This window comes from Halichoeres trimaculatus, unplaced genomic scaffold, assembly GCF_033239565.1.
Source record: "Halichoeres trimaculatus isolate MK-OKI-2021-1 unplaced genomic scaffold, fHalTri1.1 fHalTri1_scaffold_6, whole genome shotgun sequence".
NCBI lineage: Eukaryota > Metazoa > Chordata > Actinopteri > Labriformes > Labridae > Halichoeres > Halichoeres trimaculatus.
Window position 1 is genome coordinate 13,451,687 of NW_027437184.1, and position 23,884 is coordinate 13,475,570.

Sequence of the window (23,884 nt, forward strand, 5' to 3'; positions counted from 1 at the left end):
GAAAGGGAAGAGGCAAGGAGGCAAAGAAGAAAGGGGTGAGCAGGGAGTCAGCAGGAATGAGGTAAGAGTGGGAGGGGGGACAGAGTGACACTTCCCAGTGAGAGGGTGTGTGTCAGAGCAGATAAACCCGCAGTTGTATAGCTGGGCCTGAAGCTGTGTGACAGAGATAAGTCTTGTAGTTGTCTTCTTTCTGAGACTTTACTGAGCCCCCCACTTATGCAGCAAATGAAGACAGAGGCAGATCCACATCAGGGTGCAGGAGGATGAGTGTCTGTCAAAAAATAATCAGATGTTAATGCATTCATATACCAACCACAAAGTCACAGGCAGGTCAGAACAGACTTAAAAAGTTGTTTATTGAAGTTTTTACCTACAGAGTGTGACATGGGTACAAAAGACTTCAAACAATAATGATTTTGAATAATATTTTATAATATTACAAAAACTTCAACTTAAGCTGGTATTATTTTTAGTTAAGACATTCACAAACACTGGATTTGTTTGAAAAGATTTACAGCTGCACTTACCTTGAAGGCAGTAACAGAGAGACAGAGTAAGGTAGAAGTGAAGAGTGGAGAAGTGAAAGATGACTTTTTGAACCAAGAGCACCCATGATTCATTTTAAGAGGGGCTTAAAATTACTTTTGCACTTCCTCACTGTGGTTTGACACCGAGCTAAAGTTTTAGACTGTCTAACCACACAGTAGTGTAGTGTGAGAGGTACGTGGTGAAAGGACACGTATTGAAACTGTAACTCACAGAATATGCTCATTAGGTCCAAGAGAAGCACAGTTGTCGTAGATAATACAGATATTTTAAAAATCCCCCCATGACAAATGCGTAGTATCACATTCAGTTTATGTGAGTCTCTCAGCAGCTTTAAAAGTCAGCTCAACCCAACAATGTAGTTTAATAAAACTGCATTTAATTTGAATAAAAAAATTACTTGTGAATCATAACAATAACAAGTTTTAATAGTGACCTGTCCCTATAAGGTCATGATTTTGTGTTTTCTGTTTCAGTTGTTCTCTTGAGATTTCTACTTTATTTCCTTGTTATCTCAAGATGACAAAAAAGATCAAAATCATCTTGGCAAGTCGTCTTTTGGGTAATGATGGCAATCAACCTTCCTTTTTGATTCTTCTTTCTTTTTTTCTTCTCTTTGATCACCATAGAATTATCCTGTTATCTTAACATTAAAGGTAAAAATAAATTGAGACCCAGGCTGCACGGTGGCGCAACGGGTAGTGCTGCAGCCTCACAGCAAGAAGGTCACTGGTTCAATTCCCAGTTTGGCTGGTGGGCACTTCTGTGTGGAGTTTGCATGTTCTCCCCCATGCATGCATGGGTTCTCTCTGGGTACAGTCCAAAAACATGCTTACTAGGTTAATTGAGCACCCTAAATTGTCCCTAGGTGTGAGTGTGCGTGTGTGAATGGTTGTCTGTCTCGGTGTCAGCCCTGCGATTGACTGATGACCAGTCCAGGGTGTACCCTGCCTCTCACCCTATGACAGCTGGGATACACTCCAGCCACCCCCAACCCTGAACAGGATAAGTGGTTTAGAAAATGGATGGATGGAAGTTGGGACCCCGATAAAACAATTTCAACATGACCTTTTAGGGCTTTTGTAAACCTGCCTGAGAGACTGGCTTAAAGCCTCTGGCACAGTGTATTAAATAGTAGCATTTGTTTTCAAACATACACCGCACCCATAAGAATAATAACATTAATAAAATAAAAGTCAATTAAATACTTTTAATAATCAAGGAGGGTTACTTTCTAGATGCACCATTAAAAAGAATGATCCTGTCTAAGCTTCACAAAATGTTTAGTTAAATATTAAAGCAAAAACATTAGACAACGGTCTTGGTAATATGATTTTTGGTATTAATAAACACATTTACAGCTATACTCATTTTTTTCCAGTGTGGTTGTATGTTGCTTAAAGCTTAAAAACCACTTAAACAAAATCACTCAAATTTAAATTAAAAAGGATTAATTTTTCACTGAAAAAGAATCCAGTTTGTGACACTTACTAGCTTAAACCAAACAAGCCCCTTTCTCTATGTACAGCTTTAAAACAGCATCATGAACATTGAATAATTATGTGTTAAGAAAAAAAGTGGTATAATGACAAGTGTTTTACTTTTACCTCAGTGTGCTGATTGATAGTTTTAATAGTTACCAGGCAACGAGCTTAGAGTTGCAGGAAGTGAGTTGTGGTAAGCTCATAACAAAGCGAGAATGCTTATTTGGGTTTGTCATTGTTTAACCTTTTTTATTCATGGCCAGGTGAACTATTTCCTCCCATTTCAGCCTGTTCTTCAGCTAGTTGAGTTCTTAAGCAGCCTCTGACACTAAATTTCAAATTAAGCTAGCTTATCACTTTAATTAGCAGTCATATATATATATATATATATATATATATATATATATATATATATATATATATATATATATATATATATATATATATATATATATATAATTTATTTTTCAGCAGTGACTGGTTTATAATGAAAAACAATAATTTCTGGACCCAACTTGCTATCCTTTATCTACTTTCATCAAAACCAAAATCAGTCTTTACATATGTGCATTACATTGAAGATACATAAACATAACCCTCAATGTATATGTGTTACAGTTATAAATTTACAAGATTTTTCAAACTTGAGGAGCATTTTCTCTACTTTCCTAAAGGGGAAAAGACTAAACAACTTCTTGACACTCATGTGAGATGAGTCTGGTGGTGGAAGGGGAGCAGCAGTCTTGTTTATGCCTGTAGAAGAAATAAACAACACAGAGCACAGAGACTGAAAAGGAAGGAGGCAGAGTATCTCATCTGTTTTATTTTTCTTTGGAAAAACACAAGCCAGACAGGAACCATACATGGCTACAAAATTGGAAATATGTCTGACAGGCTGACAAAACATAAGAGAGCCATATTCTTTGCGCTGAATGTAAAAACAGGGCAGACACATCATCATCCATCTGAAAACAACAGATATTTAAGAGTCTGCGGTGAGCAGTGTCATTATCTTATGACAGAATAAATGGTTGGCCAAAGGAATAGGATTAAAAAGATGTTTGTTTACCATTGTCAAAAAAAGATCATTTAAAATCTTTCTTGTACAGACAGCAGCTTATTTATTGTGTGAATGAAGACAAACAACACACAGAGAAATTTGCCAAACAAGGGACTGAAGGAGATAAAATCTTTTTTGTACCATTACCAAATATTTTGAAGTTGCATTCTACTTTTCCCACATCATTTAACAGACCCATTTAAGTATAAAGACCCAGTGGCCCCAGAATTTCATCAGTGAAATAGGGTTATAAAACCCGAAACCATCTCTGTTGTATAGACCTATGCTGCAATGGTGGGAAGGGAAAGTAAGAAGAAAACTTTTAAGGTCCCATTTGTTTCAGAAATTCCCTTGGATCACATTCAGCAGTGAAACGCTGCATAACAATGAAACCCTGTGTATCTGTCAAACCTTCTACCATGTAAAGTAACAGAGCAAATGGTGCAATACAGACACATAAATAATAAGCACATAATACTGAGTCTATTCTATGGCTTTAAGTCAAAATAACTCTTTTGTCATTACATTTTTATGATGCCTTTAAACCTTTCACAGAGGTTACACTGCTGAATGTGTCCCCCTCTGCCTGTGTGTTTGCCTTTATGAGAGTGAATGTTTCTATTGGACCAGATACACCAGAGTGTCCCCAATGTCCACAGTGAGGCCATTGTCAGCCAGAGTGACCCTCTTCTCCTCCAGATTGATACTGAACACAGATTTGGTGGAGATGGGCAGTTTGCCCTGTTCCTCACGTCCCAGGACGGGCACCCGGCGTGGCCCCAGCACGGGGTCCTCATACCTCATCAACTTCACCCTGGATAAATCTGGTGGGTGGAGGAAAACCAGACACAGTCACAGGAGGAGAGACAAATGGAGGCAAAACATTGAGAGAAAGTAGGTGCAGCATAAGAGAGAAGGTGTCAGAGGGAGGACAAAAGAAAAAAATGTAATGATTGGGAGAGAGTGCAGAGGAAGAGAAGAGTAGGAAGAATACAGATGGGGGTATAAAAAGTTTAGTAAAAGAAATGAGTGAATAAGAATGAGTTCCAGTGCAAATCTGCTCATTATTGGAGCAACTATCACTCATCTTAGACTTAAAATGAATACGAAAAACTGCATAACATCCCACAAAACTGGCAGAAGACTCTACTTGGTGCTCTATCTATAAAAAGCTTGACTGTTTAAGTGCTGAATATATTCAATATAGGTGTTTTCTATAGTTATTACACAGAAGCTGTTCCTTGAGCATTAAAGCATGTTCAAGATAATGAGGGGAGATATGGGTAGTAGGGATGGAACAGTTTGCAAAAAAACACTGAACCGTTTGGCCGTACGTGCTCCTGTCTGTCCGTGTTTTTCTAACTTCTTCGTTTTACAGCTCAGTTTGAAGCGGGTATGTAACTCCAATCATACGTATGCGCAACACAAGGCGAATGATACAGCCGAACAGCTGTGGGGAGGCGTGTGTGTTGTGTACATGACGAGGGAAGAAGGCAGAGTTAGAGGGTCACTTCTGCCGGGCTCCAGCCCAGATAAAGGAGGAGGGTTGATATTTTGTCACTTAAACCAAGAATGGACAGAAGAAAGTAGATTTATAGTTCTAAACATATTTATGATGTTGTGTTTTACCTGCTTTCTGTCTCTCCCGCATTATTTCTCTATCCTACAGAGTCCATGACAATTACATGCAAATGGATAATTATGCAAATTAGACAGCAGTATCATTTGGTGACTTTCAGTTACTTCTGGGACAGCCAATAAGATTTTCCTCACTGAGGAGTTGACATGTTGAAACTAGCAATGTTTCACTCAGCTTTAATAATTTTTTAAATGGGAAACATCCTCATTCTTTCAGGTATTTCATGACTATACATGAGATAATTGATTAAACGTAATCCGTTAATAGTGGACTATTAGGGTTTATGGTAAAAATCAAGGCGTTTAAAACAACAACAATGTACACCGAACCAAACTGAAAACTGTGACTACAAAGCCATGATAAGAACCACTGTGGATTTTGTGAACCGTTCCATCCCTACTGGGTAGTAGTGCCAGGTCATAGATGGCTGCTTGTGTTTTACACAGTTGTAAATAAAAACATTCTCATCTACTTTCAGTAAACACTTTTACCAGGCAGTTACAATATTCTTTGCCTGCATATTCAAACTCATGTTACCAACCTTTGATGAGTCTGTTGACCTTGGCTAGCCTTCGGACAACGCTGTCTCTGCTGTCTCCCTGCCGGATGTCAACCTTTGTAGAAAACAGGCCGTTGGATGGCTGAGGGTTGACCAGGGAAACACACACTCCAGGCTAAGAAGACAAAGGCAAAGCAAAAATGCATAAACACACCATTTTAGAGTTTGTGTGAGTGCACAGCTAACTTTAATCTTCAAGGACAGACACAAACTCCCTGAGAAGGGGCACAAGGTACATGAACACTGCACAAAGACAGTAAAACTGTAGGTGTTAAAGCTGATTAATAGTTGACCCCAAAAGGATCTTTTGTCTTTCTCACACAGCTTGCTTCAGGGGCAGCCAAAAGACACGAGTAACACTTACCTCTGTTCTGAAAACACTGAACGGCTTCCCTGGGCAACAATCCTCCTTCACTTTGTCGTCAGCTTCGGACGCAAACAGGACGTCTATCTGCTCCAACTGATGGGAAAAACAGCAATTACCGGCTGAGCAAGTCAAAGAGAGTGTGTCTGCCAGCGTGACATGCACGACAGAAACCTCTCATACCAGATCTGAAGCTTAACCACATGTCCTAGGACCATCATTTTAAAAAAAAAGCACAACTGTATCATTTTATCTTTCGTGTAGCCCCCCTTTACCTTTTATCTATTAGAAACATGAGAATTAGATTCATGGTGTTAGTTTGATGAAAATGTGAACAATTTCCCTCTTCTGTTGGTAAAGCTGTGCTGGATTCACCGTAAGTATCCCAGAGACTTGGGTTTTAATATTTGACAAGACTAAGCTTCTGCGCAGACAAAAGTATTAAGGGCTTTCCAGGCTGACAACTGCACCCAGGGTTGTCTCAACTCGACTTCTGCAGAAGAAGTGAAACTCTGTTTGCAAACCAAAATACTGCAGCTTCATGTTATAGTTTGTCAACTAGAAGTTAACTCGGTTAACTTGCTCTGTTTGTAGCTCATTTTTAAGATGGAGTTTATAACACAGCCATGGTTAAGTGTTTTTTTTCAAATGTAAGAGGTTTTTAGGAGCAAAACTTGCAAACAGAGCCCTCAGAGTCTTGTTTTCAGTGGCCTGCTTTAGATGCTTCTGATTTAGGTCATCTTTAAGGCCCCGTTTTTACAACGTTTCATCTGAAAACACTAAAACGCAATGAAAACACAGTGAAAAAAAATCTGCGTTTACACGGAAACGCTGCCGGGCTAAAAACGCTATAGTAAGCATGCCAGGCCTGTAGGTGGTGCTATACTGTCAAGTCCAGAAGCCACTTTTGAGAGATCTCCACCGGAGTAGAGTTGAGCCGATCATCTGGTGTATTGGAGAATACAAAGTGTAAAAGTGGGGCAAAAGATGCACATTTTGTTAAAAGACAGTCGGCAGATACAGCAAATTAGGCAGCACAAGCACAACACGGTAGTTCGCGACGATTGTAACAACGGTACTGTTGTCCTGTTGTATGCACGAAGCGGAGTGTGACGTTATTGTTTCCACTGAAAACGCCAGCTTACTGTTTACACAGCAACGGTGTCGGCAGCGTTTCAGAAAAATTCCACTCTAGAGGACGTTTTAACAATTGCGTTTGAGGACGGCTGAAACGCCGTTTCCATGTAAACGCGAGGCTGAAATGCAACAAAACTTCTGGGTTTCTCCTTAAAACCGTTGTCATGTAAACGGCCCTTAAATGTGACAGCTGACGAAAGGAGTGTTGGATCACCTAATGTACCTCTAAAGAGTTGGTTAAGTAGACCAAGTTCTCCATCAGGACTGCTCGCTCATCAAACTCCAACTCCAGATCCAACACCCTGGGACCATTGTTCTCCAGGTTCTCCTACAAAACACAAAGAAAGGAGCCAAATACTGAGAAGCCAGCATGGAATGAGCACAAGAGTTTAAAAAGCCAGACTCTCTTGAGGAATGAACATACATAGCTCATCATTTGCTGCATTTCTTAAGGAGGAAATGAGTTACTTCATCCACCTCCTGGAGAAATCATGCTTCAGTTTTAAATGCAGCATTTCGTGGAAAACTCATTAATACGCTGCAGCTGTAGCCGTGAGATAATCAAGGACCTGTAATGCTTTGTGAAACAAACGCGCCAAAACAAACCATCAAACAAAGAGAGCTGGAAGAAAAAAAAACAACTTGAGAGCTGAAAGAACAGCTTGAGAGAAAGAAACCCAGAACTAACACAAAGCTAACCATGACTATTTATTAGTTTCTTTTTGTTTGATCGCTTCAGAGAAAAAGAAGCACCTGAGTAAGAGCCCAACAGAGATTTGATAAGCATCATTGTTCAAATCATTTATTTGGAACTTGACCTAGATCCGAGCTTGTTGGAGCAGTAAAAAAAAAAAACACATTTAAAGGGAGACTCAAAATGAATCTGGTCACTTCACTTTCTGGCAATGAGTAGCTGCTGCTTTCAGATCAGACCAAACATATAATGCAGGTAAAACCAACTATAAATCAAATTAACCTGAATGTAAAGTTGCAGAAAAAAATCAGGAATGATTTGGATGTAGAAAAAACAATCCTGCTGAAAAAAGAAGAAAGCTTCATAGAAAAGAAAGAGAAAATACATGAAGACACAAGCTGAGGGCAGCTTGTCAAAAGAGTGTTTTGTATTCTTTCAGATCAATACATCTCATTGAAAGCTGCAGACCAAGTTTTCCAGAAACTTCTTTGGAATTTCAATGATGAAACTATTTTTGGTATTGGCTACAGTTTTGTCATTGTTCAACACAAAAGAAGACTGAAAAAAAAACAGCTTTTGAAGATGAAGACTCCAGTCTTTCAACAAAATAACTAAGACACACTATGATGAAATTGAAGCAGAGCTGTGTTAAAAAAGAAAAGAGGGTTTAAGTAAACAGGCCAATTAGGGGGTAAACAAACTTTCCTTCACAGGGCATGAAAAACAAAGAAGAAGGCCAAAAATGTTTCAACATAAATAAAAAAACAAGCATGCACTAAAGGCCTTTGTAGTGAAATGGAGGATGTGAAGGTGGCATATACTTTTTAAATTCAGCTCCATTTCTTTAATATTTACCTTTATCATGGCAACGAAAGGCATGACCCTCTTCATGTATTTCTTCAGTTCAGGAAGGGCTCCCAACTCACTCGCTATCACTTTGTTGTCTGGGAGGACACCATTGTTGCTCTGGGTAGACACCAATAAAAAAACAAAGCAGTTAGAGGAAGGGAGATTTGTAATAATGAGACAGAAAAACTTGCGTGAAAGGGACTAATTGATGAGTGATGTTACAGCGACATCGGCTCCACTTTCAAAAGAAACTTTCCATCTAAAATATGAGGAAGATACATGTGGGTGTCCTCAGCTTCCTCGGTCACAAACAGAGTTTCAATTAATTTATGTTAAGTCAACTTTTAATAGAAATGTCGTATTTATATTTGTAAATGTCCTCAAACAAAAGTAAGTATATCTTAAAATTTTATGTTATGGACCCCGATGCCTGGGCATACGTTTGTTTATATGTATGTGTGGGTTTGTTTCTTACCTTGTAGTGTTTCCCAAGCAAGGATAAGGCACTGTGCTGCCATGGAGGGTAGCTCTTGGCAACATAGATTTTACAGTGGGAGGGCTTGGCTGGGGGTTTTGAGTCACCTTTCTGTGGGAGAAAAAAGCAAAATAAAAAGAGCAACTCAGACTCATCTCATTTATCCATACAGTCAGGTACCCGAGGCTTTGATGGTTTTTAATTCATTCGCTTCAGTGACGGCATATATTTCGGGGGCGGGTGACCTAAATGTGAGGCAAACTGAGGTTGGATTATTTATTTTGTGAATGTGTCATCTTCTGAGAGGAATATAGGGATCTTTTAACTTATACTTTGCGACAGCTGTCATGTCTGCTCAAGTCTTGTACTGTGTGCAGTCCTGTACGTACATCTCCACAAATGAGTCTTGAAGGGACTATACAAACACCATCAATATTAAAATGAGACAGACAGTAAAAAGAGAAAACCTTTACAATGTCACAAACTGCTGTTAAGTTTCTTAGTTTCATTTGTTCATGCTGTGTAAAAAGACATCTTCCATTTTTCCTTTCATCTGCCTCCAGTCTTGTCGATACTTTTTTTCTTTTCTGTGAGCTGCCAACAGCCGCTCATTGAAGTGCTGAACTAACAGTTAACTCACAATGGACTGAATTTCCTGCTGTGAACAAGGCACAGACTTTGTGCCTCGAGTGTATCAGGGATAGTCAGGACAACTTAATTTGAACAGCCCAGTCTGAAACCCTCTGTAGCACAACAGAAAAAGGGAGATGACTTCACTGGTCTACAGAATCAAACTTCATTAGAGGAGCCCACACACTTCGCATGCTCCTACACCAAGAAGTGTGTTTTAAATTTGTTAGAATTAGCTGAATCACGTGACAGAGCTGGCCCTATCTGTATTGGTTGATATCCCAGCATCTGTTTTCAGATCTCCAGCTGTGTTTTCAAGGGGCTGAGCTGACCGGCTTACCTTGTGGCCAACATTTTTACTATTTACACGTACCTCGTACGACCCCCCTGAGAAACACTGAACTATTCCTTTAAACACCACGTTTGCTTTCAGCAGGCTGCCTGATGTTTTCATGCTTAAAGTCTTATTGTTTTTGTCATTTTCTGCCTCACTGTGCTCCCCATCACAACCACCACACTGTTAAACAACACCTGAGGGAGAAAGAGCCAAACCTCAAGCCTCTAATTTAAATACCACACTTGATGCACTTTAAGAGTGTGAGGCTTAATTAAACCATTCAAAAAAGAGAAAAAAATCAATACTGGCATCAATATTCATTTTGAAAATTACAAAAAAAAACCATAATAGCAGTGAAGGAGAGCAGCAGTGAAACACATGAAACAACATAGACACTTTCTTACTTTGCTTTTCGGGGGCTGCATGTAAGCTTTCAGCCTCAGACGGAGGTCATGCGCCGTCTCCATCAGGTACTGAGAGGACCGGATCAGAATCTCATCAACAGGACCTGCCACAGGCCAGGACGCTGTCCTAAGGGAACCAGACTGCAAAAGGAGGGGAGGGAGGGAGAGGAAAGGTGGATGAGTGAAGTTTGGGGACTTGAGTCTTGTTTTTGACGTTTACGAGAAATATCCTGAACAGAAAGCACTTGAAGAAACAACAAAAATTAAGGACCACTAGGGCTTTAAATCCAGTTAACTACACAGCTAGAGGCCAAACACTCTCAAAACAAACAGGTCACACACCATATCTAGTGTGTGAAAATCCCAGACTGATGTGCACACCTCTATGTCCACTAAGTGCCTCTTAGCTCTTAAGCTAGTTGTCCCATACACATGATTGGAGTTGTGGGGCTTTTGTTGTTGCTAAGCGACACCTAAAAATCCCCTCTCCGGCGCAGCAGCACTCTTTCATATTCATAAATTCGAGCGTTAAAAATATTTCTGGCTCTCTGTGCTGTTTGGAGTGCACAACAGTGTGTGCATTTCTGGTTTACTGATGAGAAAAGGAGGCCCCTTGTGTGAAAACGTGCTCACAGTGAAAATGTTCAGCAGCAAAGGGATTCAGTGTGTTAGCAGCTATTTCACAGAAGGAAAGAGCAGTGGGACCAGCACTACAGCACCCAGGCATGTTGTTTTTTATTATACATTATGTCGTGTTTTCATGTCTTTCACCAGCTCCATTCAAGTTTGACTTGACAATACAAAAGTGAAATTATGGCACACAGTCAAAGCACAAATATGCTGAAAAATTCCTGTTTCATACCTTTCCCAGTAAACTCCAAGTGTGTTCACAGAGATGTGGACAGATGGGAGCCAGCAGAAGTGTTTGTCTCTCTATGAACTGAAAGACGAGGTCTCTGTGCATGCCTTCGATAGCCAGCTCACGATACTTATCTTTGGCTGCCTGCAGACACACACAAATACAGTTTAAAAGTTTAAGACTATTATGTCATCAGTTATCATGTTATCATTAAATATTTATACTCAAATATCTAATGAATGTTTGCCTCAGATAAGAATTATGAAAAAGTGCATAAAAGGCTGAAAATCGTTCATGAAAATTGTTCAGAAAGAAAGATGAGACATGATTGGGTTAACAAGTCAAAATAGAATTAAAGAGGGGGTAGTGTATTTTTTAAGCCTTATACCTTCCCTCAGGTATCCAACTATTACTTTAGCCTATGTCTGAAACACTTTGTTTCAGTTGCTGTCTCTTTAAGGCTCCAAAACCCCCTTCCTTTTGATTGGCCGGCAATCTGTAAGCCTGTCAGGCGAAGTGCTATGGACAGACCTTAATGTTTGAAGTTCACCCCTCCAACATGAGAGATTTTTTTTATTTCAGCAGGTCTCATCAAGATCCCATTGAGATCTTAAGCTGTTTGTGGAAATGGACCATTATAAAAGTCTTTCCTTTAAAGACATATTTCTGCAACATGTGAGTATGGATCAGCTTTTTGAAAAATGCACGTTTGGACATTTATCATCTTTACTTTATACCCCTGTTTGAAATATGGGATAACACCTAACCTTCTAGGTGTTACAAACAAATACTACCCCCTCTTTAAGAACACAATGAATTATGATAACCCCCCCCCAAATAAATAAATAAATAAATAAATAAAAATTATTCACAATACAATTCTTCTCCCATATCAGCCACCCTAATGAAAAACCTTTTCCTTGAGAGGAAGCAAAACTGTAGCCAGAGAACCAAGGACATATCAAGTAACAAGATAAAATTTAAATTTAGGGGTGGTTTTATCTTGTCAGCCTGTGGTGATAACACATATTTATCTAACAATACCTACTTACTGATTGTCTTTAGGACGTATTAAAAATAAATTGTTATAAAATGGAGCATTTGTGTGTGACCTGGCCCCTGGCTTTTGGCCCCTCTAAAAGCATCAAATGAAGCCTTTTGGGGGAAAAAGTCTTGATAACCCTGGTCAATATCTGAACCCCAAGTATGATATGCGCTATATACTTCTGTATAAGCATGAAGTATTTTTCCTCAGTGTACATTTCCCTTACCTGGAACTCAAAGAAGCCACTCTTCAGAGCCTCTTTGTACATCATCCTGTCGTAATGCTGCTCCGTCTTCAAGATGCCGGCATTCATTTCGCTAGACAGGACGCAGAAAAACTTGCAACCATTAAGTTGTCAGCACAGAAAATTACAGGGTTAAAAAGGCCAAGATTTTTTTTTCTGAGGAGAGCAATCAAAGCTACAAAGGACAAGCTCACATCATGCTTGCTTTTCTTTCTTTCCTTTTGGTACCAGCTGCCTTATAGGTCAGCAAAAATATCTAACAAGTGTCCAAAATATGGGAAGGAGACAGTTTCCCATAACACCAATAAGGGGTTCGATAACTTCAATTAAAGATTCTTGTCAAAAAGTTTGCTACACTGCTTCTCTGTCTTATTGAATTTTTTTATCTACCTGGCAAAGACTCGATCGTTGAAAGTGTCAGCAGGCCCTGTCCTCAGGTTGTTCTGGTTGGCAATCATCTCCTTTACCCACTCCACCCAGGTGTAGAGGCGGAGGATTCCTGCATCAGCCATTGTCTCTACAAAGTTGGCGTCTTCCACCGTGTCCCCGGCATCAGCCAGAGCAAGACGCATACCTGAGAGAGAAGGAAGAGGTTTGATAAAACAGAGCAAATGCAATTTAACAAATTTGGAGCAGCCGAATTTTACTCCAATCAATGTCATTTAAGAATAATTCTCTGTACCAACATTGAACTGAGTCTTTCTTCACATTCTTCAAAATACTTCCACAACTAGTTAAAGTCTGGAGGCTCTGCAGAAACTTCCACTTTCTGACAAAAGCTTCATAAACCAAGCAGGCATCACTCTAAGCCCTTACACAAGGAGTCAGCTTAATGTGTCTATTTGCTGTCAGTTCCTTTCTCTCTGAGCAGGGCATCTTCTGGAAAAACAACGGGCACATTTATCTATTATTCAGTTTGTTCACAACATAAAAACAAGGGGGAACAAAAACAACCAAAAAGGAAAAAAGACAACAACAGAAAGGATGTATCGGCATCTCCAGAGGTAAACTAAAGGCAGAGGGGATTCAAGAGTTCATCTGTGTCCTAAACAAGGAAAGTAAATAAACTAAAAGACAAGAAGAACACATGACTCAAGTGCACCAATAGAGTCACTGTTATACTTAAAACAGTTTTTTTTTTATAATACTTTAAAGAACAAGCTCTGTGACAGACAGTACATTAAGGCTCCTCTGTGAAATTTTGCCTTTCCAAAGCTTCCCAGTATGACAAATCCATCATTCACATCACAGAAGACCGGACCTTTTCTAATATCTTCACCCTGGAAGAGCAGATCCTTATGATCTAATCAAGCCTGTTGACCCATGCTCTGACACAATGTGCTCTGTTCTCGATGAACATCTGATGGGTTTCTCTCCCATCTCAATAAAAACATGATGGACACTCTGAGAAAAGAGAGCACAGGAGGGAGATAAATCAGGAGGAAAGTGAGTGTACCGTCTGCTGAGAACTTCTCAATGGCTTGTGTGAGAGTGAGGAAGTTTCCAGTTGATTTGGACATCTGGTGAAAATAAAAACAGATGTTAGCTGCCAAGTTTTTTTTGTCAAACACGCCTACATGCACAAATCTCTTACAAAGCACAGCAATAAGGTCGTGGACTGTGTGTGTATGTTTATAAATCAAAAGAAATTAAAATGACAGCTTCAAACATGAGGCAATTATTGTCTTACTTGTTTTACAAAAGGTTTACAGCAAAGTCGATGACGGTGGTACTGTTACTTTGGGAGTCAGTTGTGTTGAATAATTGATTCTCTAGTATCCACAGATAAAGCCAGAGTTAAATATTTGACAAACCTTTTCAGAGTTGAGGAGAAGATGTCCATTGGCTCGCACTGCCTGCGGCCACTTCCCGCTGTCAACAGAGTAAAAGAAAACATTCTTGTAAACTCAAAACTATACAAAAAAGTCATAAAATTTACTTGACTCTTGGATGTAAAAGGTTGATGTCCAACTGGCAAAGGCTATTAGCCATGTTTAAAATTACTATAGAGATTTTAGTTTGCACAAATTCCACATACCACTATCCATGAGAGTACACTTTATTTGCAAAAATGTTGAGCCCAGTGTTAAAGAAGACATATAATGGTTAAAATCTGTCATCTCAGTGAATCACAATCCATAAGCTCAGCCTTCTCATTCATCAGCTCACCTGTCCTTGGGCCACATCGCCACATGGTTGTACAGGTAGTAGGAGAGATGGTTTGGCACCAGGTCTTTGCCAGACACACGCACGTCCACAGGGTACCAGTACTCAAACTCCCTCCTCAATCTCTGCAGGTGTTCTTTAGGGATGTCCGTCTTTGGGAAGGGAGACGTTTTGAAGAAGATGAAGTCCCACACTTCTCTGGTCATCTGCTCTGGCCTGTAGGAAAGGGGAAAGAGACGAAAAGAGTGACGAGGAGTAGAAGTGAGGATGTACTGAGTTGAAACAAGGTGAAGAGAAGTAATTAAACGCTTCTGTGCTGCAGTATACTTCACTTCACTGTTTTCTTCACACTGTGGAAAGACTTTGGAATACTTGAATGAGTATCGAGCTGTGAATTGATTTTAAAAACTGTTACTGACAAGCAGCATTTGTCATTGAGAGGACGTTGTACTTATTAATTTTGTTGTTGTATTGATGAAAACTGAAAAACAAATCGACTTTGCTTTGGACTCTTATGTGCAACACCTGCCAATCGAAATGATTAAAAGTAAAGTAAATTAAATTGGACTTTTTCTGTCTCCTTTGGGTGTACTGCAGGTGTTTGGCTGTTAAATGGCAGAAAGAAGGACGAGAGAAGGAGAGGCAGCGAAGAGACGAACCAGAGTAAATCAGTTAAGGCTTAATCCTTATTTATCCTTGTGTGTGTGAGTGTGTGTGTGGTTTGCAGATGTGTGTATTGTGTTCATACTTGATGCCGAGTGGTGAGGCCCCCTGTCCGTTCAGAACCCCTCCCTGGAGCATGTGTGCCACAGTGTAGTAAGCCATGTAGATGGTGGAGTCTGATAGCGACTCAATCAGCCACTGCTCGTCCCAAGGCAGCCGAGTCCCTATGGTAACAAGGAGACACACACACACACACACACACACACACACACACACACACACACACACACACACACACACACACACACACACACACACACACACACACACACACACACACACACACACACACACACACACACACAATTCCGGGACCATTAGACACACACAGCCAAAGAAGACAGCCGCAAAGACATAGAGTTACAAAGCCAGACAATGGTTGTATCTGTGCTGACAAATCTTTCTTGTTATATCAGCCATCCCGTCATGATGGTTACAATTTTGATGCCAAATAAAAAATAAAAAAAAATGGAATAAGTCTTTGGTTTTATTGTGTAATCCTGGGCAAACAAACTGAGATTCACTATCAAAAAAATAAACTTTACTTAAAGCACAAGTGGCAAAGTGCTGCCTGGCAGACAGCAGCAACTCATCCTCTCATTTCTGTTTTGTCGTGTTTCCTGATTGATCGGAGTTGTTTTAAGAGGCAAAGGAATGGAGAGTACACACTCAATCAGCTTCAATGCACCAAGCTCATGTTTAGATGCTGAAAACTGGCTCTTTTTAAAGTCTTATGAAAGCTCTTCAAGGTTAAAACAAAACTAACTAACCAAAGCTGTGATTTTGTTACTAAGGTGAAAGCTAAGATCTAAGCAACACCTGTCATGAAATTTTAACACAAAAATAACTTCTCCAAAAAACATTTTCTCCTTTTCATATTTGTCTTTACATAACAATTAGATAACAATATTATCTGCATTCTCAAGTTTGGTTCAGGTTCAAAGAAACCCTGTATATTACAGTATAAAACTTTTCTCTTCATGTGAAAATGACTGCACAGACGGAGTCTACAACAACGAGGCCTGGACTGGACTGTGGGCCAGCTGGCCTTCAGTATGCAGTTATTCTTTTACAGCACGAACAGGAAGGCAGGCAGTTTCTAAGTGTTTTATCATCAGTGCTCTGTCTCCATCTATAGACCAAAAACATCAGTCCTACAAAAAAAAAACACTTTTAGGCAGAGCAAATCCTTAAACCTTAAAAGGAGACAAACAATGCTGCAGAAAGGTGTATATGACACCACAAAACACAGATAGTTGCTCACCCAGTCCATAGGTACGAGAGCAAGCATGCTCCTGCAGCCAAGCTAAAGTGGCCTCAAAGTTTCTTCTGGTCTCATCACAAAATCTGAAAGGTGAAAGAAAGGATATGTTATCACCAAAAAGAAACTCAATTTTCATTCTTTAATTACTATTATCAGGATAAAATTTATCTTTACAGCCCATAAGAAATTATATGGACCTACTCAGGAAGCCTCATCAGGAAACAGCTCTCTACAATGCAAATAAAGCTAGAGGAGTGAGGCTTACGTTTCCAAAGACTTGAGGGATTCATTGGCCTGCTGCTTCCACTCTGCATCACCGTAGTCTAAGTACCTGAAACAAAGCATTAGCATACAGCTAATTAAAGCGGCAGCAATTTTATACTTTGAGTCAAAATAGGAGCCAAAATAAAATCTTCAGTGATGCTTTCACACATCTACCTACAAAAGAGGATTAGGGCCACTGTTTAAAAACAAAACTACGTCTATTTTTTTTCCTTTTTTTGTAGCTATATCTTTTCAGAGAAAAAAAAGTTAGGATTCTAAAATTAAAATCAAAATTCTGATATTAAAGTCACAATTCTGACTTTTTTTCTCAGAAAAAAAATTTGTACACAATTTTTTTCAGTTGCACTAATCCTCTCCTATATCTACCATTGGCAGCAATATCACAAAGCTTTGGCCAGACAAGTGGTACTCACCACTGGTCACAGAGAGCCACCACACACTCATCAGCTGAACGCGACATGACCTGTTTCTCTGGCTCCATGTAGATCATGGCCTCGCCCTATGACAGACACAAACAGAGAATCCATCGTTACAGGTAAATTTATGTGTGTGTCCATATACTTCTTTTAATTAACAACATTTTTCAAACTTTTCAAGAAAAGGACTTCACAATTGAGGATAAATTCTATATCAGCAGTTTTTGTATGATTCTATTTGAATACATGTTGTTGCATCAAAGAACAAATCATGTCTTACCTTTTCCACCATCATCTTCTGTATGGGTTTTTTAACATCCTGGACTTTTTGCCCTTTATAACCATCCACCAGCATGATCTAAGACAGAAAGTAATCCACAGATTACATTGTTCCAAAGTGCAGAACCAAGCGGTACAAAAATAGTTTTGTCCCTGCTGCTATTGCTGAGCTGAATAAATTGTAGCCTATTTGCACACAAGTATTTATCTGTTCATGCACTTGCACTTTTCTTCTACCTGCGCTTTTACTTATTCTTTTAGATTTTTATTCTTTAAATTCTTTAGATCTTTATTCCTGTCTTGATCTTAATGGAGGTTGCCTCTGCAACCAACACCCGTACTTCCTGCTTTGATGATAAAACATAGAGCACTTTAATAATAATACTAAATGTTTTATGTTCAATGTTTACTTTTTAAATGTTTTAATTTGTTCTTATCTTGTCTTTGGTGTTTTATAATTGTGTGATGTTGATCTCACATACTGCAAAACAAATCTACCTACGGGTACAAATAAAGTAACCTGAACCTGAACCTGAACCTGAACAGAAACATTTAAATTATATAAATGAACATTAACTGCTACCTAGGAAAAATTCACTCAGTGTGTACACATCTGAAGTGTGCTTTAATGGCACTGTCCCCTTAAAATTTGATGGTATGTAGTGACAAGTTTGAGACAGTTAATGCCATAATGATTTGGCAGGGAAAAAACCAAAAATATGGAACCAAAATTAAATAATAAAGAAACATTTTAAGAAACTCAATTTTAGCTAAAGGCAATAAATTCAGGCAGCTCACAAGCACAGTTTTACAGAAGGGAACAGAAGTAAACTAACTAGGGCAACATGTGGCAGGTAGCCAGTCCATAAATAATTTAGTCCAGCCTTGAGCCTCGAATCCCTTTGGTTTGTGGCTGCAAGATAAATTGCACATGCGTCAAACCTTAATATTAAATCCACAGGGGGGCTTTAGAGGGCCTGCATTCTGCTGACCCATGTAACTTCTTTTTATTGAACTCATTAACCATTAATCTGGCTCACCCCTTCGTAAAATCCTTTTAGGTAGACCTTCTCCTTGGCCTCAGCCAGCTTCTCCTTGTCGTTCTGGCTCTGGATCTTCAGCTCATCGCACACTAGAGGAGCAGAGAGGTTCCCGAAGCCTGGGATCTCGATGATAGGGACCTGAAAGGTGCATACACAAATAAACTCACTGAGGCTGCATGTAGCATGTAAGAGTTGTCTTCTTATTAGGGCAGCAGAGTTCAGTGCAGCATGGATTAAATCTAAATTCTGGAAGATGAGCTTACTGGTTCAAACGGCAGCACCATCTTGTCCTCAATTCCATATTTCTCACGCAGAGCCTTGTGGAAATGTAAGAATTAAACAGAGCATTAATAAACTGCAACATGTAAATAGTATCCAGACAAAAGGCGCTTCTCTGCATCATTTTCTAAGTTGCATTTAATCAATCAGAATTTATTTCAATGCACTTTTTTATACAACACAATGTAGCACAAACTCAGGTAGTTTAAGGCCTCACCTGTTTTTTCTTGATATCTCTCAGGGCAGCGATATCATCAGGAGCATCAGAGGGTACACTGGTGACGACCCCCGTGCCTGAGTAAAACACAGAAATGGCATAAGCTTAAGAGGAAATAAGGATGTTTTATTCTTTCCCGGTGATAGTGTAATCCATATTTTTCTCAAATGTGTCTGGATGTTAAGTGCAAACTCAATGACATAGTAAGGGAAATGAGAAAAGAAGAACAGAAAAACTAGATCTCCTAAATCTATATTTCCTGGCTGCTCTTACAATTTAAACCAGGATGTTGAAATGAGTTCTGATGATTTTTCACTAACAAATCCTAATTAAGGTTTTTTCCTTCCAAAAAAACTCCCTCATTGGACAGATAAAAAAAGACTGAGATTTATTTTCCTACTTCTGTAAGAACAGAAGCCCACTGAGCGCGCTTACATCTGTTTCATAATTTCCCAAATGTTCTCCCTCAGGGCAAAAGAGTAGCCAGGATTTTTATCCTTTAACGTCACAGAGCTACACTTTCTGAATTCTATGCTGACCTTGCCCATCTATTTTGGGGCTCCCCACTATTTTTTCATAAACCCTCCAGGCATATCTAAGACAAGGAGGAATAAGATATGAAGGATAAATAGAGGATAAAGCTTATTGCAGACTTTAGGCCGGGAGTAATACCTAAAGCAACAAGAGCTGGAATACATTATCCTGATTTGAAGCATGAAGAGGTATATATAAAAATGACACATTTTGAGTATCTACTGCTGAACTCTTTGCCCCTGTCGGATACTTTTTCACACAAGCATGTAGAGAAAAGAAGGAATAATTTTCCTTGACTGGAGGGTATTCTGACTATCATATGCAACTCAAGCAAAGATGTGTTTCAACAACAGTGATGTTTCAAATAATGTGACAAATTTCTACCTTTAGAGATGCACTTAAAAAGACAGCATGACTTCTGAATAAACCTATCTCTCTTGAAAATTATAAAACTTGTACCCTTGTCCTCCTTGATGGTGAGCATGGGCAGGGCATAGATGATCTTGTAGGAAGTGAGAGGAGCACTCAAGGCACAGCCAAGGATGTCCTAGGAGAATGATACAGATGTGACGTCAGAGCATGGGACCAACATGACAGCCTGCTTGCCAAACAATCAGCTTTGATTAAATAAAGTAAATGTTTTTACTTGTCCCAGTATTTCCATGATCACAGGCACCGCTCCATTCTCTTTGGTGAAGCCTTGGTATGACATGTTCCTGGCAGATCTACTGGTGCAGATGAAGATGTCTCCGCTAGTTGTCTCAAAGGCGATGTACTTCATGTCTGGTCTCACCCAGCAGTTGGTCTGTCCAAACATGGTCTCTGGTCTCAGAGTGGCAGCCACCAGAAAGATGTTTTTGCCCTTCATGCCACTGTGGAAGAGACAGCAAAAGCTCTTTGAACTACTGTCATTAGTTTAAAGAATGGTACTGGGTTTATCAAACATACGTGCAGAACAAGCCTTTTGTTCCTTAATGTAAAATAAAGGCCATTGTTCTGTTCTCATACTGAGTTACCTGCTGTAAAAAACTTTTGACTTGAATTTTGCTGTGTATGGTTCAACCATTTTCATCTTGATGAGCGTGTACTCCTGAGGCCCAACTCCCTGCAGATGAAGAAAAAGGTCAGGTGATAGGAAGGACAAATTCAAAAAACCATTCTGTGCCAAACTACAAAAAAACCTTCTGAAGACTTTATTAGTGGAATTTTCCTTTAAAAGGCAAAAACTGAACATTATACCATCTCATAGGTAATCCATTGTTGAAATATAAGCTTATGTAAGTGTGTGGCAGAGTAGAGAATCAAGTTTTTTGAACGAGGATTTGATTTTGAAAACTCTGTCCCTTCAAGTTTTAGCTTTAGGAACCACCATTAATCCCAATTTTGCTTTTAAAACAAAGTCATTATTTAATTTAATGATATCACTTTACCTCTCCCGTCTGCCTGTCATGGTCCATGCATGGCTGTCCGTCTTTGGGGGAGTAAATGGTGTATCTGAAAGTTTGGGACATTCAGATGATATTTCCGAACAAGAATAGCCTCAAAACTAAATTCAACTCCCTCAGTCTACAAGGCAAGTTTAAATGTCAGTCTACCCATGTAGAATTAATATCAAATATTCAGTATGCCATTTACCCTACAGAAAGATGTGACTTTGTTTCAGGCAAGAGAGTTTCACTGTTTGAACAGCAGCAAGAATAAAATTCAATATATTATCATATTGTTCAATCTGCACCATTTCTGATTGTTCCTGGCTCTTCAATTATCGTTCCACGAACTGTGCGAAATATAAAGCAAAACAGCAACAAAAATACTTTTAAATAATCTCACCTTTTACCAAACTTGATCTTTTTTCTCTCTTTCAATGTGACAAACTGCCATCTGACGAATGAGTCATAGAAGGGGTTCACATCCGTGGTGATGAACGAACGCCTCCAGTCCACCTAGGGGGTCATAGAAAAATGACACCAAGGCATCATCAACTGAAATGAAGGACTTTGACTTAATGACTAAAAGTGCCTTGTGAATTCTAGTTATTAAACAGAAAGATGACTATGGACATGTCAGAGGTTATTAAGTTTGTGCCATCAAACAGAGATGTTCAAATAAATCAGTCTGTCAAACAGGAAGAGGGTGAAAGGGAATATAAATGCTCTCTTATAACTGTGGTGTTGAAAACATTGATTGTTTGTCAGATTTTATTGAATACATGGTCAAAAGGTTAAAAAAGCGAACCAATAACCATTTTAAAACAATGTCACACTGATTTCATTAGTCACCTTGACTCCCATCTGCTTGAGGTCTTTAACTGCCAGAGGAGGAAAGTACTCAAGCCAGTGATCAGCATTTGCAAACTTGGAAATTTCCTGGTCATTCAGGCCTAAAGACCTCATGATGTCCCACTGGAAAGTGGAGGATCCAGCTTTGGCCACTGCTTTACTCTAATGAAGGAATAAATACAGGAGATAATGACAAAAACTGAACCCCTTTTTTGATGTTCACATAAAAAAGTAAGTAAATTAATAAGTAAGTTCAATGTGTATGAATTTTCTGAGATTCAAACCTTCTTCCCCTTTGCTTTGTCTTTGATGATGATTTCCTCAGAATCAGGCTTCGGCTTCTCCTTCTCTTCTTCATCCTCATCTGGAAACTGTGGAGGGTTTCCATACAACTCCATCTCTCTCTTCAGCTTGTCTGCACAGGCCTATATGACACAATATGCATATGATTACCAGAAGTAAAGAAAATGGAGTCCATTGTGGTGTGAGAAGCTAAAAATGGCCATAAACTGTTTAATAATCTAAGAATCATGGCATGAGCTATAATGCAAATCTGGTCCTATCAATCTAGCTTTTTTGTATTGTTCAATTGTGCTCTAGATGAGTTTGTTTAAAAAAAGAACTATATACACATGACTTATGTGACTAACTGAAAAAAGACAACACCCACTTTGATTGGCATTCCTGTGCAGTGAAGCCCAAATGGAAAAAGACACTTCTTTCCTTTTAGAGCCTGGTAACCGACACCAAACTGCAAGCAAAAAAAAAAAAAAAAAAGTATTTTTGGATCCATCAATATAAAATTAATTAGTTAACGTTCAATGGTTCATCTCCATCTGTTTCAGCATTCGAACATACCTCACATTTTGACAGACTGAATGTGTGGCCCAGGTGCAATCTGCCATTCATGTATGGGTAGGGGAAGGTGACAAAGTACTTGTTTTTGCTAGGAAGAAAACAAAAACAAAATAACTACTTCCATCTGCACGAGACAACTTGAACTCAGTGCTTTACCTACAGTTGCTCGACTTGCTTTTTATGAGTCGGCTGTTTACGATTACATTTAAAAGAAATCAGTATAAAGGAGTTTCCCAGACATTCCTGACAAAGTTGACATGAAAAGGAATAACTTACTTGCTACTTTCCCCAATTGTTGATGGTGCATCTTGCTCAAATGCCTTCTCCTTCTCCCATTTCTCCTGGATCTCTTGCTCGATCTTTCGCAAAAAGTCCAACTTTGCTGTTCCCTTCCTTTCCTGGAACACAACAGAGGAAACGCAACTTTACCAGAGAGAAAAATAACAGATATTTTATAGATAAATGTGACACAAGAAATAACACTGGAGGAGAGAGTTAAGCAGCTGTACATACAACAAGAAAACAGCTGTAATCTCTGATCCAGCTGATTCAGCTCTCATTCAAGTCATTTTCCAAATGTCTCGTCAACTAGCTCGTGTTGGCTAATTGGCTAACAGCTACACAGTTTATAGGATAAAAATGGGGATACCATCTATGACAAAGGATAGACTATTATAATTGAAAGTAAATACAACATTGGACCTACCGTCATTTTGATTTCAGCGTCACTCTGTTTATGATTTTATAGTCAAGACAGAAGAAACAGAAAAAATAGTTTCCAGTGTGACAAGGGAGACCCACGCCGCCGGTGCCTGGCTGATGACACACAGCAGTGATGTATCGATCGTGAACGACTCAACTCTTAGAGCCGACTCTTTGAAGTGAACGACGGGAGTCAGTTCTTAAACGAGAGCACAGAAACACAATAAGTAAACACAATCAGAAATTTTGAATATTTTGGCTAATATTCATGATTTTTTTGTTAGTTCTTGGTAACTCATTTATAACACTCTTTTCCTTGTTATAATTATACAGTATTTAAATATGGCCACATGATTATAAAGTATATGATGAATGTTTTTTCCATCCATATTTTCACTCGTTGTAAACATTAATTTACATTCGTTTTTGGCATTAATTATTGCCAACAAAAGTATCCAAGGAGCCGCTTTTGAACTGAAAGAGTTGGTTCTTCAATAGAAACTGAGCCAAGAA

The 23,884-nt window shown here is 39.1% G+C and overlaps 1 protein-coding gene across 1 annotated transcript; it reads right to left on the bottom strand.

Moving 5' to 3' along the window:
* Positions 1-2,833: 2,833 nt before the first annotated feature.
* lars1b (leucyl-tRNA synthetase 1b) lies at positions 2,834-23,532 on the bottom strand. The gene is made up of 32 exons (XM_074671419.1): positions 23,376-23,532; positions 22,946-23,067; positions 22,670-22,757; positions 22,482-22,562; positions 22,096-22,236; positions 21,812-21,973; positions 21,363-21,475; positions 20,963-21,026; positions 20,549-20,637; positions 20,179-20,404; positions 19,992-20,079; positions 18,999-19,075; positions 18,766-18,819; positions 18,500-18,640; positions 17,461-17,538; positions 17,178-17,263; positions 16,745-16,810; positions 16,480-16,562; positions 15,241-15,379; positions 14,496-14,708; positions 14,141-14,198; positions 13,783-13,846; positions 12,717-12,900; positions 12,309-12,399; positions 11,041-11,181; positions 10,179-10,319; positions 8,808-8,918; positions 8,339-8,449; positions 7,013-7,117; positions 5,653-5,748; positions 5,271-5,403; positions 2,834-3,914 (listed from the first exon to the last, which is right to left on the bottom strand). Exons 1-32 carry the CDS (start codon positions 23,379-23,381, stop codon positions 3,709-3,711), a joined length of 3,558 nt encoding a protein of 1,185 aa, XP_074527520.1. The 5' UTR covers positions 23,382-23,532; the 3' UTR covers positions 2,834-3,708.
* Between the last annotated feature and the right edge of the window lie 352 nt (positions 23,533-23,884).

Bases quoted from the DNA above. Each gene is read 5' to 3' on its own strand.
- lars1b (XM_074671419.1), bottom strand. The intron at 21,027-21,362 runs GTGAGATTATTT...CCAAACTTTCAG, and splicing joins AAGATCAAGTTTGGTAAAAG to ATACACCATTTACTCCCCCA. The intron at 3,915-5,270 runs GTTGGTAACATG...TCCACCCACCAG, and splicing joins GGTCAACAGACTCATCAAAG to ATTTATCCAGGGTGAAGTTG.